This window comes from Anas platyrhynchos, chromosome 2 (genome assembly GCF_047663525.1).
Source record: "Anas platyrhynchos isolate ZD024472 breed Pekin duck chromosome 2, IASCAAS_PekinDuck_T2T, whole genome shotgun sequence".
Lineage (NCBI taxonomy): Eukaryota > Metazoa > Chordata > Aves > Anseriformes > Anatidae > Anas > Anas platyrhynchos.
This window is the reverse complement of record NC_092588.1, coordinates 81064428-81081936: the sequence shown is the minus strand read 5'-3', so window position 1 is coordinate 81081936 and position 17509 is coordinate 81064428. Positions and strand designations below refer to the sequence as shown.

Here is a 17509-nt window from a genome sequence, read left to right as displayed (position 1 = left end):
ACCTACCTTTTCCTTTCAGTCATGCTGAGGAGATGCTTGTCACTGCCCTTGCTGCTTTTGGGGGCCTCTGCCACTGTGACACTGTGGAGAGCAAGGCTGCTTCAGATTGTGGCTATATTCAACAAAAAATCCTCTTTTAAAATTACTTATGTATGTGACAATGAGCATGATGTCAAATACAGGTGGCTAACACTGCAGTCCTGCAAGCATTTTAAACATCTCTTTGTGTTTCTTGCTGGAAGAATTAGGCCCTGGCTGTTTTCAGAAGCAGCCATGTTAGTATTTTGGGCCAGGACACTTTGGGGGTGGAGAAGGGGGGAAGGAAAAAACTGGACAGTTTTTATTTGACTATAAATCATTAAAGGCAAACCAGATGGTTCACATAACAGTGGCATTAAAGTACAATGAGTAAAAGTATGCCTAGGGCATAGTAAAATCTTTAATTTGTCATTCATCCTCAGCCTTAGCCAGTGATTGATGGGTGATTTCACAAGAGTGTCCTGACAAGATTCTGAGTGAATCAATTTACAATAATATTAATACAGCTCAATTGATGATGCATTTGCTGTTTTTTTGCAACAGCATAGACCTGTTTCTTCACAATTTTGCTTACCTTTGGAGTATTGCTCAGTTCAGTGCCCCGCTGACATGAATGTCATTGAGTAACACTGAGTTCCTCAGGAAATAAAAACTCTAATTTTAAGTGGAGCACTAAAAACATTTGGCTGTTTTAACATCGTATTGAGGAACAGTAATACGATACAGTCCAGCTGACATGAGCACTGTGTCCCACAATGTATTATTCTATCCCATGACTATCTGCCATGGTCCATTTATCTGGCCTGTGACCAACTTTATGCAGAGGATAATGGACACTCTTTTGCAACACGGGTTAGCACCCAGAGTGAAGCTATAATGTCTTGTGTTGGCTACAATCTGCCCTGCTGAAAGCATCTGCAGTATACTTTATATGCATATCTCATCACAGCAAACTTCCTGTGAAATGAGGTGTCTGGGTAGTGAAAAATAACCTCAGCTTAAAAGGAAAGCAGGGTTGTTACCACTACTCATTTCATCTTCATAACCTAACAATTGTGTTAAGTTTTATGTACAACACCATCAACTGCATTTTTAAGTGCATCTCTCCTCTGGGCCCTTCTTTTGGCCTAAGCTTGCGCCATTAGTTTCGCCTTTGCATTTTATTCCTAATTTTTTTTTAACGTGGTTAGAGCAGCAATCTCCCCTTTCATATAGGTCACACAGACAGAATATTGCTTCCAAGTAAACTGGCACTTAAGAAAAAATAGAACAGATTGCTTTTGTCTGGATAAAATTTTATACCAAGCAAACAGCCAAGCACAGATAAAGTAATATCTAATAATAAATTGTTTTTCCAGATATTTGCCTCACATGTGAATGCTGCAAATTTAACATCTGTAAGAAACTTTCCTACATATCTGCAGGAATGTTATTTTCTGAAAAAGAAGGGCACAAAATCCAAACTATTTTGGCCTAGCTATTAAGCAGTCGATGCTGGTGCTGTGATATTGGCCTATCCCACCAAAAAGAAGAAACAAAACACCTGATGCTGAATGGTTAGAAAATCATCATAATTTACTGAGATCAAGCATTGTAATTATACCTTTTGAGAATCTTTATGAAGCAGGTTCTTGAGGCCATGTGTGGTGACACACTGTAAGGGCACTGTTGGTTTGAAGAGCAGGCACTCAGCCAGACTGAGCTCTGTGTAACATACACCAGTCACAAGATGTGACCTTCCTCAGATTTCATTCTTACAGTAAATATGCCATTTACTGTCTGTCCAACTGAACACTTAGTTTGTTCTGTCATGTCTTAGGAAAGTTTTAAAACTGAAGGTAACAGAGTTGAAAAGTATCTTGTCATATAGAATATTTATTTTCAAAAGTTAGTGGTTTTGCTGAAGGGCTAGAGACTGAAGCTTTCTTTAATGAAGATCACCTCATTTTCAACATTAATGAGTTAGTACACTGAGATATACGTTTTCTTGATACACAGAGTCACAATCCATCTTACACAGGTAGATTAGTTGTAGGGAAAGAATGGAAATTTCATAAACTATTGACTTGAAAAAAAAAAAATCACACATTTCTATTTTTAGCTCTTTAGGTGGGCTAGACTATGTAAAAAATATTATGGAAAACAATTCCCAGTGGTTCCAACACCTTTTCTAGCTTGACCTTTTTTGCTACCTTGTTCTTTGAAACCAGTTTTAATTAAAATGGTGATAAAAATTATTTTGGGAGTCAGCCTGTAATAAATCTCACAACAGCACTATTCCATGATTAATATGAATTAATGATGGTCTGTTACCGAGGGCTGTTTTCTCCCAATATGATGCAGACAAAATTAAAGAGGCATTCAAGGCAAACAAAAATTAAATTTTGGGGTGTGAAACAACCATAAGTAACACACATTTTTAAAGACAGAATTCTTTCCATGCCTTTTTTTTTTTGTTGCAGGTTGCCTTTGAAAAAATTATATTCAAATATCCTATTATAATTACTTCCCACAGTAGACTTCTAGTCTAACTTCTTAACAAGCAGGTCTAACAGATATTCTTCAGAGGCTTAGGTTCTATCTAGTAGTATAATTTCTGTAGGCCTGATAGCCAACTGACTGGGACTCGGGAGATTTGAACTCTATTCCATGTACAGTTTTGGGAAACTTGATGTTTCTATACTTTGTTATTCAAAAAACAGAGCAAGTGTTATTGACGGCTTTTGTGAAGGGTTTTGAAATGTGATGAAAAGTGTTGCATACAAGCGGGCTATTGGTATTCTTATTATCAAGAGAAAGGGCTCTGTGCAAAATTACACTGAATGCTCATTTTCTCGCTGAAGGAGAAAATGAAGGAACAGTGCCTCGGCACGTCTGCTAATGATTAAGCATGCTACAGTTCTGAGATTTTGTTTTATTGAACACTCTTTGCATGTGTGGTGTCAAAGAGATTTGCCCTTGAAGTTGGAGGGGTTGCATGGAGCATGCTTTCTGTAGGGACCACAGGCACGTGGTGGAGCGCTGTGCCACCAAGGGTGTTGACAGCATGCTGCCAGCATAGCACTGATCTGGGCAGAAGGTTGGAGGAAGCCCAAAACATTGACCATATGGTCCTACTGGAGGCTGCCCTTCCAGTGTGGTTGGGGCATAGCCAAGCACTGGTAAAATCTACGTGAAGATTGTAATATTTTATATTCTTCCAACTTACAAATCTTTCTGTTCTATGCAGCATGCTATCCAGCAATGCTAAATACTTCACCATACATATTCACAATATTCAGCTGGGTATATTTTTTGTTATTTGCATTCAGGAGGAGAAGCAATGAGCTGATCGAGAACGTCCATCTCTCCTGACTCATCAACATGTCTTTTCTATGAAATCAACCATCTGCAGAATCTGATACCTGATCTTTTTTTCCCTCAATAATTTTGTCATAAAATGATGAAACCAAACTTAGAATCCATTTTAATAAATATATATTTTTCCTCTGATGTATCAAGAAAATAAAATGTAGTTGATTAGCCTTGATTTTAAAGCCAGGGGAATAAATATGCCCTTATCAAAGGAAGATCCATCACAGTAGGATTTAATCGGTTGTACTTTGTGTGTGCTAAGCAGCATTTCAAGGGAAATGGAAGTCTCCTGGGATAAAAAGGTGATGGTTTGGGCAGCTCATGATTTGCATACTATCATCATTCTCTTTCCCCTGCCCCCACCATGTTTCAGCTTGGTCCATGTCCCTTTGGATAAAGGGAAATGATGTCTTCATTGCCGGTGCTGGAATGGTCTGGAACACATGCCTGCCTCTGCTCTTAGTTTGCTCCATTTGTTAATACATGTATTTTCCTGTTAGTTGTGTACTTAGTAGTCCAGGGGACATAACAGCACAGAACAGAGTATTTAAACTCAAGAAGTGACTGGCATGGCCACTTTTTAATTCTTTGCTTACTGCAATCCACGAGTCTGCTGTTTTTCCATCTGTAGGATCTCAGTATCCTATATATTCCTAGGATTTCACCTGAGCCACTGGCATTTAGATCAGATCGACGTATGCTTAGCTTGTGGAAGTGATCTGCAGCTGCAGTTCGTGGGTTTTCTTAGTTTCTTATTATACAGCAAATGGTTTCAATTCAATTCAGACATCAACACACAACTCTATCAATTCAGTGCTCCTACTGAGGTATCATCTCATTTCCTAAAAGCAGTGTACAGCCTTTTGGCTGAGCGTTAATAATAGTAAAGCCTGTATCATGATAACAAGATAAAGTACCTAGAATTGTGTTCCAATTATTTATTTTTCCTTTTTTTTTTTTTTTTTTTAATTCCCATTTCACCACCAGCTGCATTCAGACCAGGATAAAGGAGATGGATCACTTAAGTACATCCTTTCAGGAGATGGAGCAGGAGACCTCTTCATTATCAATGAAAACACTGGTGACATCCAGGCCACAAAGAGACTAGACAGGGAAGAAAAGCCTGTATACATACTTCGTGCCCAGGCTATAAACAGAAGGACTGGAAGACCAGTGGAACCAGAATCTGAGTTCATCATTAAGATCCATGATATCAATGACAATGAGCCAATGTTTACAAAGGACGTTTACAATGCCAGCATCCCTGAAATGTCAGACGTTGGTAGGTGCTAACTAACAGTTAATTTCAGTGTCTGATACGGGTTCTTTACGTGGATTTTATTAAGGCCCCAAAGTTTAGAGACATCTGTTGTTTGAGTTGAGTAAAAGTACCTCAGCTATTTTAAAAAATCTATCCCCAGGAGAATTAGCAACAGAAGTTTGCTGAAAACAGAAGTGTCCACTGAGTGCAACCCAATCTCTCTGTTGTGCCACAGAAAAAGCAAGTTAATGCAATCTTGTTTAGTTCACAGTGAAAGTAAGCTGAGCTTACCTCTGTTACATACCTTTAAAGTGATTTAGTTGCAGTTTAATAGTATGTTACATGTGTGTCAACACAACCCCTAGAATTACTAAGCAAATCTTGCTTAGTTCAAGAAAGTAAAAAAAAAAAAAAAAAAAGAAAGAAAAAAAAAGGGGAAAATGGCAAGTGCAGAAGTGAATGTACACACTTCAAGAGAGAAAACTATCAGCCAAGTCAACTCATCACTAATTCTTGATATGTCATTAACTTCCTATGACCCTTGTTGCTTTTTTTAGGCAACAAAAATGAGCTCCCAAGTCCACTGATGTCCACTGAAATCTTTCAATTGGTTTCAAATGTATCAAGCCGTAAGAATCAATCAACAAAAGAAAAGAAAATAATTTCCTTGAAATATGATTTTAAGATTGGATCTTTTTCACAGAAGTTGACAGGTTTTGATTTTTTCTCTGTGATTCTGAGGAAGGTCATTTTGATTTCTTTGTCAGAGAGCAATGGATGGTTGAACTGCAAGAAGCACATTTCTAATCTGAAATAATACCTAGGGAAAGAAACGTTAATTAATCATGATCAAGAATGAGATTAAAATAAAGCTCAGCCAATATGAAAATAAAGACTTTGGGGCATACTCTCTCCTCTCATTCATGGGGCTTGTCACATGGATGAAAACTCATCTTTTGAAGGAGAACCTAATATTCACATTTTAATATGTGAAGTGAATACTTTATTCACAAATCTGTTTTAAATGTTTTAAACCTAAGCTAATTTTTCATGTTTGTTAACACTTTGCCTAGGATTCAAAACCAGTTCTTTCTCTAGAAGGTGTATGAAAAAACAGATTTACATTCTAATGTCAAGCACCTTCAAGTCTAAGATTGTTCAGATTGTAAGTTTTAGTTTAACTCATTAATTAACTCATAATTAACTCATAAGCATGAGTAAATTTCTGAAAGTACATTTTTGACCGAGATTCAAATTCTAAATACCTTCCGGATGTGGGGAAAGGTGTGTTTCAGGTTTGTTCATAAGAACTATGGTAAGGGATCTACAAATACAGTCAATAACTGCATTTTAATAAACTGAGAAAAAGCCATCTATCATTTTGGTTTTGGATCTATGACCTTTATGAGCAGAGAAATTTCTGAAAAATAAGAATATCTCCACTTTTTGCCCTAAGTTTGACTTGAACATGAGTTATGGTTTTTTTCTACATCATAAACTGTCATGGACATGGAAAAAAAAATACAGATTCTTATTTTGTTTAATTTATCATTGCAGGTACCTTTGTTGTGCAAGTCACTGCAACTGATGCCGATGATCCTACATATGGGAACAGTGCTAAAGTTGTCTACAGCATTCTCCAGGGACAGCCATATTTCTCTGTTGAATCTGAGACAGGTCAGGAGAACTTATCTGTCATTCTGTGACAATGTCTGCAATTTAAAATGACATGCTAAGCCAAGCTAGGACATATTAGACAAAAACTTCAAAGAGATTACATCTTATTCAGTGCAAAATCTGACAAATCTAATAGAGCGATACATCTGTAAACATGACACCTACATTATTTTAATCTTACCAGCAAAGTCTAATAAATACAATTAGTACTGAATGAGAACCAGTTTTCAATCATTTTTAACAAGCAGTGGGTACAGAGACTGCTGTAGATGCTTAAATTAAACCAAATAGGTTGGCTTTTAGAAGAAAACGAGAAACAGGTGGGTGTAGAAAAAAAGTGCTTAATCCTCATAGATCTTCATAATGGCTAAATTAAGACTGAAGGTTTGCTCTTTTTTTTTTTTTTTCTCCTTGTGCTTTTTCAAAACTTGTTTAAAGCAATTATAATTTCTGTACATCTGCAACATATCACTTTAATGCTAATTTTATGAAAGAAATCTTAATTAAGAATAATGATAGAAGAGGTAAAATTGGCTGTTGCGCTACACTAGCAGATCACAAATAGAATCCCAAACTTCTGAGTTCTGTTTTTGGAAGATATTTAAATTAAATACAGTGACTGGAATTTTTTATGGGCTGAATAACAGACTGCTTTGGAACCCGTGCGTGTAACACATACGAATTCTGGTGGACCGAATCTGCTGTACCACTGACTGTCTCACTACATAGGTATTCTCCTCCCAAGATTTATAACAAACTTCTTCTACAAGAAACAAAGGATTTCAAGAAATTCTTTAAACGGAAACATCCATTTTGTTAGGTTGCTGGAAGCTAGAGAAGACATTCTCCTCAGCAACCTTACAGGAAAGGAATGGATTATCCCAGACAATTAATCGGGTTTTCACATTGTTTCTTAACTAAATCTTAGAGACTCAGGCAAAGTAAAGATTAGATGTCTCAGAGGAAAATGGAAGGTGAAATAAGCTTCCCTTCAAACATAAGGTACGAGATACTAAAATAAGAGGATTTTTGCACTGATGCTCTCACTCTGACTTGGACAATATACTATGTATTCTTAGAGTACAAAAGGATAATTTACCTGGAAGTTCAGTATTAATAACCTTTTAGCAAGAGGGTTGTATGGGGAATGGAGGGAAAGCAAGGTAAACCACAGGCTTGATTCTGCAGCCATGGAAATCAATTGCAAAACTCCCAGAGTTGATTAAGTCTCTGTTGAAGCTGCTATGAATTTTCCCATGGATTTCAGTATGTGGATTTCATTCCTTTTGCCTACAAAGGAGTCATTTCTTAGCCTTGAGACATCCAGTAAGAATGCAAACATTTTGTTTCACGGTAAATCTAAATGACTGAATTTCAATAGGAGTTTTACTTATAACTGACATTTGTGCTTTTGAAGAAGGAACAGACTGGCAAAATCATTTCAATCAATGTATAAATAGAAATATATATACTTGGGCATGCTTGGATGCTCACAATTTTCTTAATTAATTTCTCTTCTCCCATTTTAATGTTGTACTGCCTCTTTAATGATGTCTTGCTGAAGTTAGCTTTTTATTTATTTATTTTTTTTGCCATGTCTGTCAAAATGAAAATATTGACAGAACAGGAGAGAAAAGATGAAGCACATTATAATGAACAATGAGCCTTCTTCCAGTTCAGTGAGAGACTTTAGCATGGAACTGAAAAGGGGTAAATAGTTATGTAAAATAATACTGCTCACAAATAGGTAGAACATCTTTCTGGGGATGCCACTGCTATTGTGTCTGTCATATAGGCAGAAGCCTGAGATCTGATATGACAAGTCTGTAATTTAATGTGCCATCTCATAACAGTAAATATTTGTACTGGGCAAAGTTTACTCATTACATAGAGATTGTTTTGTTCTTAAGGCTGTGGGTTTTTTTGTTTTGTTTTGTTTTGTTTTTTTAAACAAGAATTTCCATCAAAGTGAGTACATTACTTGTGAATTTTGCCTCTTTAATTTTCATGTTTTCAGGCATTATTAAAACTGCTTTGCTAAACATGGACCGTGAAAACAGGGAGCAATATCAAGTGGTCATCCAGGCTAAGGACATGGGAGGCCAGATGGGCGGATTATCAGGAACCACCACTGTGAACATCACACTGACCGACGTAAACGACAATCCTCCTCGGTTCCCCCAGAGTATGAAACATTTACGTTCTATGTCTTTACAGTAAAATGGATTATTTTGACCTCATATATTGTTTCTGCTGTTATGACTTTACTGAGTTTAAGACGTCACTTAAGAAAGAAAAAGAGAACACACGAGCAAACAGTAGCATCATGCTAAGGCTAATTGCAATAATTGGGAAACAGTTGCAGTAGATAGTTTGAGAAGTAAATTAACATACAGAAACAACTCCTATTTTTCCTACCCATTAATAGCTTTGACTGATACAATCTGTATTTTCTGATCAATATTATTTCTATAATAGACCTTGTGGTTGACTGTCTTTTAAGGTTATCTGCTCTAATACAACATATTTAACTTTTGAAGCATTTATTTAAGTACGTAAAATGATCCCAAGAGCAATTCTGTTTAAGTTAATGCCTATACCCAGGAAACATTTGCCTCAATGGATTTTCCGACATTAATTGCAAACAGAAGCAAAGGCACATACATAAATATACCAGATTGTTCATGGTTATAAGTAATTCGGTGATGCAGCTTTCATCCACTTCTCTTTCTCTCCTTCCTTCCTTCCTTCCTTCCTTCCTTCCTTCCTTCCTTCCTTCCTTCCTTCCTTCCTTCCTGCCTTCCTTCCTTCTTTCCTTCCTTCCTTCCTTTCTCTCTCTCTCTCTCTCTTTCTCTCTCTCTCTCTTTTTTCTTCCTTCTTTTTTTGCTTTGTCTTACCAATACTCAGTGTGTGCATGTGTGTGTATCAGTGTGTCAGTGTGTGTCAAAGTCAAGAGCAGCTGTTTGAGAAAATAATTGCAGATAGTATCAGACAAATCAGCAAGCTTTGGCGGTTAAGTCACTGGGAAAGTTACTGAAAGCAACTTGTCATTTGAGTTCAAAGTCTGTTCTTAGCTGTGGGCAAAGTGTTTCCATTTAAATTAGAGCAAGTTAAGAGGAAATATAGCACTCTGCCTCCAATGAGTTAATTATACATCTCTGGACATGAGTGTCTTCAATATAAAACCCAAAGATACAGGCTCATAATGCCAACATTCCCCAGGTAGGATTTTCTCAGAGGAGAAATTCAGTGTAGCACATTAGTAATATGCATTTGGGCTGGATTTGCATTTAGTGATACTAAGCTGCATCGGCCTCTGGCAGCTCTTAATATTTTATTTGTCTTTTGACCTCAACACATTTTTCTTATCTAGTTTTAACGTGGCCAACAGAGACTGTGATAGTGTCCAGAAAAGGACATATGTAGCTAATGATACATATAAGTATCCTTCATACTAGAAAAAAAGGTAGAAGCAGTTATTTTTCTCCATATGAAAGTAAGGCAAAAGCTGAAGGCTCAGTAACTCATCTGTACAAGCCTAACATGGACAGTGGGCTCAGAGATGTTGTCCAAGATACCCTAAGTCCAACTGACAGAAGTTTCCTCCTCTGTCTGCTGTAGGCACATACCAATTTAGAACGCCTGAATCTACACCACCTGACTCACCAATCGGCAGGATAAAAGCTAATGATGCAGATGTGGACGAAAATGCAGAGATTGAATACAGCATCACTGAGGGGGATGGATATGACATGTTTGGAATTACCACAGACAAGGACACACAGGAAGGAATTATAACCGTCAAAAAGGTACACCTCTTAAACATACTTCATCCCAGCCTCTGAAATACCAGCAAAAACTTTATCTACTGCATATTAGTTTGCCATTTTTAGCACAACTTGTTTTGTTTATTATTTTGGATGCTGTCTATTAGGAACCTCTATAACATTACTTATGTAAAGTTTCTTTTATACAAGCAACTTGGATGCTTGCTGCTTTACTAGAACAATGTCCATGCTTTAAGGGATCTGAAAGAATAATAATCTATGGAGTGGGATAGGACTGCAAAAAAAAAAAATCTTGATTTTGAACATGTCTACAGGAAAACTCAAGAAAGCACTGTCCAACTGTGACTTTATCCCTAACATGCTTACAAGATTTGTTCACTTACTAGGAAGGCGCTGTGTTGACACCACAGAAATAAGCAGTATCACATTGCCTGCTTCACACTATCAGAAGGTATTAAGTTGCATAGCTAAAATGTATTAAAGTACATAGACAAACTTATTTTGACTCATATTGTAAAGACGTAATTAATAAATCCATCAACATGCTCTTACTTCAGAAAAAAAAAAAAATCATTGTGCCTTGTTGGATCACAACAGACATCATCTACTAGGTTGCACACTGGCTGTCAGAAAAGGTTTGAGGAATATTGTTTACAGTGGGTTATCAGGCAAGCTTGATAAGGTTACAGATATCATCCTCCATCAATTCAAGTTCAGTCATCACTAAATAGACATTGTGTAGATTTTCTGAACATGCACTTGCTTGTTGATATCAGTACGACACCTGTCATTACTCGTTTTTTAAGAGATGCCTTCCAGGGGCTGATTATGATATCAGTCTAACTCTGTTTGCATTTCTGTCTGTTGGTGACAGAAGCTGTGAATTTTCTACAACTTAATGGAAAAGTGGGGTGACTAGTCTCTCCCCACATTTCCTTAAGTACTATAACAAACTGTCCCTAAGTGCTTCTTCTTCATACTTTTATCAGTGTGCGGCATAGTCATTGACAATCATAAAATCATATTTTCTGTGAGTGGTCCAGGATGTCCTCTGACACCAGATGACAGTGATTCATTTCAGGGATGGAATGCCAATATTTTAACAAGTAGCTCCTAGAAATCCCCACTCCCCCCATGAACAGGGGGAATCAAGAAAACATCCCTTCCCCCCCCAAAAAAAAGACAGAATAAAGAGCATGAAGAGTTGAGGCTATTTGAGAAGGTACAATTATTTGGAGTTCAGAAGTTCTGGGCACAGAATGACCTGCAAAAGTGGTTGTTGTTTTTGTTTGTTTGTTTGTTTGTTATTTTGTTTTTTATAACTTATTGGTGGCAAAGAGGCCAGTCTTTCTCCTTTCTGCTGGCATGTCAATTCCAGTTCAGGCTCCTGTTACATAGCATAGGCCTCTCCATGACACCCCCCATTCATTTAGCTCATATGGCTGGTAGCCACAGCAGTCCCCACACATCTCTCAAGCTTTTACTTTCTCTTCCCAGGCACTGGATTTCGAAAATAAAAACTTGTATATTCTGAAAGTGGAAGCTACCAACACTCATGTGGACCCTCGATTCCTCTACTTGGGGCCATTCAAGGACTCAGCTACAGTCAGAATTCAAGTGGAGGATGTAGATGAGCCGCCCGTGTTCAGCAGACCAGCGTATATAATTGAAGTGAAAGAAGATGTTCCAATAAACAGTGTCATAGGAACAGTAACAGCTCAAGATCCAGATGCTGCCAAGAACCCTGTCAAGTAAGCATAGACTATTTCAGCTCATTATTAATTCGGTTGCTGTTTTGATTTTGCTTTTTTTTTTTTTATGTCAGTGCACACACAAAAAAATCACTTTTAACAATGAAATTGTTCAGATATGCTTGCATGTGCGGTAGCATAGATGGTAAATGATCTCTCTCGCTTTAGCTTATCTTTGTATGTGTGATGGTGTTTGCATGGCACTTGCATCTTGAATTACGTACTAGCCTCTTCAGTAATGTTTGTGTATTTGTGTAATGTTCTTTTTACTTTGGGAGAGTGTACTGCAAAAGAACACTAAGTTGATATTAGTGTTCTTCTTCCGCCTCTAACATTTTCCAGTGCAGTGCAGTGCATCCTCTTGGCTGTATGACAGGGGAGTGATTCAGCATCTCTTTCTTCTCCTGTCCATCCAGACCTGCTTAACAGAGGTTGCATTTACCTTCTATACACCACAAGCAGAAGTGCCTTAAAAGCAGCTTGGTGCGCACACAGACTCTGTTCTCACTTGTATCAGTGTAAGTTTAGTAAGAAAAGAATCAGGCTTATGGACCTCATAAATTGCTCTAGCCGTGAATCAATAAACTAGTCTTACAGGAAGTGGAGGAAATGTTAAGGTTGGAGTAGCTAAACTAAAGCCTCCTTTTTTTTTTTTTTTTTCCTTTGGTAAATTAATACATCCATTGTTTCAGTGGGTATTTGAAAACATACTTCAGTATTTATATCATATTGGATAGAATGTGAAAGGACTTTTAAATATCTGTGTGCTTTAATTAGATTTCATTAATACTGACAAGGTAGTAAGAGATGGAAATAAAAAATACAGCAATATTAAATCCAGGTCAAATTTTAGCATGTCTCTGGGCATCTTGGAAATGCAATAGTTAGTCTTAAGATCAAAATAGAACAATGCAGGTTTAATAAAAATCCAATACATCAATACTTTGCACTTCTGCAACAACCATCTTTCATCAAGATATCTTACAATGCTATGAAGCATAAATAAGTTTTAAGCTCTCAGCTCATCTTGTGAGATGGGTAAATATTATCACCATAATTTCTTAGATGAAGAAACTAAGCCTAAAACCCTTTCTTGCAGAAACTGTTTTCGGTTCTCACGCAATGCTCTGCACGTGAGTTCTTGTTCAAGATTAAGCCTTCTAATTTTAATTAAGGTTTGCTTTCATTTACATCATGGCATGCAAGAATTATAGGAAGTTCTGGATTAGCAGAGCATAGTAACATGAAGGGCAACATAGTACTTTGTTGACTGTGGTGAATCCCAGGGACAAAACAGATAACTTCTATAGCATGTCTTAGTGGGTATGCTACAATGAAAATGACAAAATTGGTTGGGGTGAAACCCAGGCCCCTTCCAGTCTTCATATGAAACTGCTTTTTCGTATCTAATGGCACTGGAGAATGAGGGGAATGCTTCCCTGCTTCCCTGTGGTGATAACTATAACCATTTGCATTTCACACCAACACCACCTCCTAATTGTTAAGTGATTTACAGTGGATAGGGATTATGCTGTGCATTGTTGAGTGTTGCCTACTGGCTCTTTTCTATTAAATGAATGTGTGTGCTAAAACTTACCTATCTTTCAAAGGGCAGTGATTAAATGCTGTACAGGTACTCTGCATATTAAAGCATAATTACTGAACAAAATTTAGTAGAGATGTCAAAATTGATGCAAAGCAGCAGAAAACTTGTCTCCTTTATATACTAATAACAAGCAACAATCAAGGTGAAAGGAGTAGAAAAAGAAAAATGAGGAAGAGGTTAGAATAACAGAAATAAACACAGCAAGAAGAAATATGAAAATCTTAAGAGAGGAATGAAATCAGCAGAGACTAGCAGCCTGTGAGATGTTATCTTGCAATATATGTAATTTTATGGTGCTAATATCTTGGGTATCTCCTAGAATTTAGGGTCAGGGGTTGAGTCTGCATCTTTTTGACAGGATGATTTTTTTCCATCATGCAGTGGAGATGCTAAAACTGATTTTCACTCTGAGCTTCAGGGAAGATACAATTAGACTGTATATATATGACTTGTCACTTGCTTGTCAATTTTCCTTGACAGTTAAAAATAAGATCTTTAGACAGTTGATATTACAATGAAAACCTTTCATTTTCTTCTCTACTTGAGTGAAGATTTCTCTTTTTAAACAAAGTGAGCCCTAACTCTGTTAGATGAAAGCCCCTTTGATCTTCCATTAAAGGAAACCTTCACAATATCATTATGAAAATGCATTATGAAAAATTCACACACACATCCCTTCCTGACCCACAAATCTTCCTGACTTGTGGTTGCATTAGACAGCAAGTTGCTGAGCATCAGGGGACAATGAAGCAATAGCAGAATATGAGGCAGGTACCTGCCCTGGTTGTAAGAGTGCTTCATCATTCACAATATGTGTTTTGGTAGAGAATCAGTCCAGGTCTTATAACTAAGCTTTGCTGCCACATGACATTAAGACAATACAAAAATACACCAATAGATGTTTGGCTATGTTTGAATAATCATCCATACATAGTGACATTAATACACTCACGAGTGACACACCACTGTCCAGCTGCGTTGTAAAACAAAAAGTTCTGCATTCTGCTTGTGCTTGATCTAAACAGAAATGATGTTAGGAACCACTGCATACTGGAAAAATAATGCTGCAGCTGGCTCTGCTGTATTGTACATCAGATCTTTTTAAATTGCTAGTTGAGTTTTTTTGCTATAGTAACTCCTCAGAGGCATAATGAAGTTCATCAGTCACTGGAACTGTCTCCCTGCTGTGATTTGATTTACTAAAGTTTCCCAGATGAAAATGAACTGCAAACAAATGTAAGGCTTAATTTTGTTTGTGTATTTTACTGACAACATATTTGCATGTGTTTGAGTCTCTCTTTCACTCTCTCCTTTTTCCTGCTATGTACAAGGAGAGAATGGAATCTCTATAGATACCTTTAACTTCCTAGCTTGTCAATTCCTAAACGTTTGTAAGGGACAATGTCTGAAATCTGACTAATATGCACGAGTAATTTCATTAAATAAATATAAAAACGAGTTTGATGTCTGCTTAATTCTTACTAGGTTATGATCCATAAGTCAGAATCACCACCAATTCACATAATTAACGGTCCTTGATCAAAAGAGACTGGATTATACAAACTGGGAAACAGAAGTGACAGTCTAGCTTATTAAAATCATCCTTCTAGATCAGGGTTAATGGTATAATTAGACTATACTTTAACTGCAATGACCTTGTATGTATTTTCTCTTGAATATGAAGAAATAAAATTAACATTTCATTAAGAAGCTGCTCTCCGGTTCTTTTTTTTTTTTTTTTTTTTTGAGTTTAACTTTCTACTGCACAAATGACTAAATATACAAATTGTTTCATTGGGATTTACATGTTTTAATTCTTAACATCCTCAATGTATACAGCTCTGGTAACCTTAGAAAAAGTCCAGAACATTTGCTTTTATTTTATTCAGAAACTTTACAACAGATGAAATTGAACAGGGCAATTTTACAAAGTAATGACAGTGATTGCAATATGCCAAAGCATTAAAATATGCTAAGGCTGTAAGAAATTTTAAGTCCATTCATAATATGAAGAATAAGTGATGGCATAATTGAAGAAGAAAACAACAAATGGACAACTCATGCCTACAGCTAGATGCTTACTTAAATATCTTGCTGAATAAGAGCCTGAAACATACTATTGCAGTTGGCTGGAACAGCTAATCTATGGAAAGTCCTGATATTTTCAGTTCAAATAAGAATGAAAAATCTAGATATACTGTGAAGTGGAAATACTGAAGTATTTCAGCTGAAAGGTATGGAAAAGATCTGAAGAATCTCTGAAAAAAAAAAAATTCACAAAATACCAACATAATATCATATAAAAGCCTGAATGAATGAAAGTTAAAATGAAATGTTTACCATATCAAATACTTACTTTGTCAAAATATAAGAGAGTCGGACTGCTTGGTGTAAACTAGTTTCCATCAAACATTTCAGCTAAGTCAACAAACTCATGTGTAATATTTAGATTTGGACACAATGACATGGTTTGCTGGAGCTGTCCCATCACTCAGTGCTGCCTATTACGTACCTTCTCACATGCTCTGTTCAAGCTGATGGTAATGCTATAATGCTGCATAAAGGAACTAGGTTAGTGACACCGCAGTTGACTTTGTGCAGCTAAAATTTTGACACTTTTAGTCAAATGACAGGAAGAATAAAGGCTAAATCAACTAACAAGGCATGCCTATGCAAGTCCTACCAAAAAAAAAAGTTTGCTGTGCGAGTACCTTTGAATCTCATTTGGTTGCTTCCATAGGAACTTAATGTGTAAAAAGATAAAAGAATAATGAATACCTACTATAATTTTGTTTAGGAAGGTACTTGACACTAAGTTCTTATTTTAGAATAAGACCAGTCTAATTTGATGTGGATACTCTATCCCTTTTTCTGTATGTTTTATTTGAAAAGGGAAAACATGAAGTTACAAAATAATTAGCGAGTTATTTTTTTAAACATAAACCTTTCTTAAAATCACATTTCAGCTGGACTCTTCTATTCTCTCCTGCCTCCATACAAGATTATTCTCAGAAGTTAAGAAACGCTGCACAGGCCCTGGGAAATCTATGCAGAGTAAGGGACATGTCACATAGCTGCTCCTAGGGCAGAGCAGGGAGTGGAAATTTTTCTTCACCCTCTGCCTTCCCCGCAGTTCTGTAGTGACAATGAACTCTGCCTGTCATTCTCCTGGCCCAGTTTTCACCCGACTGCATGCCAGCTCAGCCATGTCTTCATCCTGGACTAGACACAAGGGATAGCTGTAGCTTCCTTGCCTCCACCGACGTGGCCTGCAAAGAGACCACTGGGCTTCATAAGGCTCTGCCCTGGACTGTGTGTCAGCACACATTCAAGCTAGAAACAAAAGCAGAATAATGCAGTTGTATTCTTGCTTTAGCAACATCATAATTTATGCAAGAATTTGCATGGGAGATGAAATGAAGCATAAGCATCTGGATCAGGATAGTAGGACACTGTCCCATGAACTGGAGTGTTCACTTTTAAAGTTGGATTCAGTTCAGCAGGAAAAAAAAAAGTTCAGATTGAAAACCGCATCTGTATTTAAGCTCTGAGCTCCTCCAGAGCCTGTTAGCATTCATTTTCACGTCTAGATATCATCAACCAGGGCTGAGCACATTAGTTTTAATGAATTACTGCAAACCTTCATGTGAGAGGCACTGTGGAATCTCTGTTCCATGCCAGCTTGTTTTTTTGGGGGGGCAGTCTTTTTAAACACTGGGAAGTGAAAGGCAGGAACGCGCCCCAGCTGTCAAATCTTAAATCAGAAATGATTTGGAACAGTTGAGATATCAAACCATGAAAAGAGGGTTTGATAATGGGAAAGACATCTCAGCCTCAAAATAAACTTCCTATCTTTCAGGGCACAGACTTCACATTTCTCACTAAAAACAAAGCTTTGATGATTCTCCGAGGTATGTAAATTCCACAGTAATTCATTTATTCAGTGACAATGCCCCACCTTCTAAATCAAACCTCCAATGTGTCATTATCCAGTAGCTCAGAACAAGCTCTTTGTGTGAATATATAACGACGC

The 17509-nt window shown here is 37.0% G+C and overlaps 1 protein-coding gene across 2 annotated transcripts in view; it reads left to right on the top strand.

Moving 5' to 3' along the window:
- Positions 1 to 17509, top strand: part of CDH6 (cadherin 6) — a 105530-nt gene that overhangs the window by 71007 nt on the left and 17014 nt on the right. For both annotated transcript variants that reach the window (XM_072034997.1, XM_072034998.1), the window contains 5 exons: positions 4381 to 4675; positions 6212 to 6331; positions 8349 to 8516; positions 9953 to 10140; positions 11617 to 11870. In XM_072034997.1, the coding sequence (XP_071891098.1) occupies positions 4381 to 4675; positions 6212 to 6331; positions 8349 to 8516; positions 9953 to 10140; positions 11617 to 11870 (1025 nt within the window). The remainder of the gene's footprint in view (positions 1 to 4380; positions 4676 to 6211; positions 6332 to 8348; positions 8517 to 9952; positions 10141 to 11616; positions 11871 to 17509) is intronic.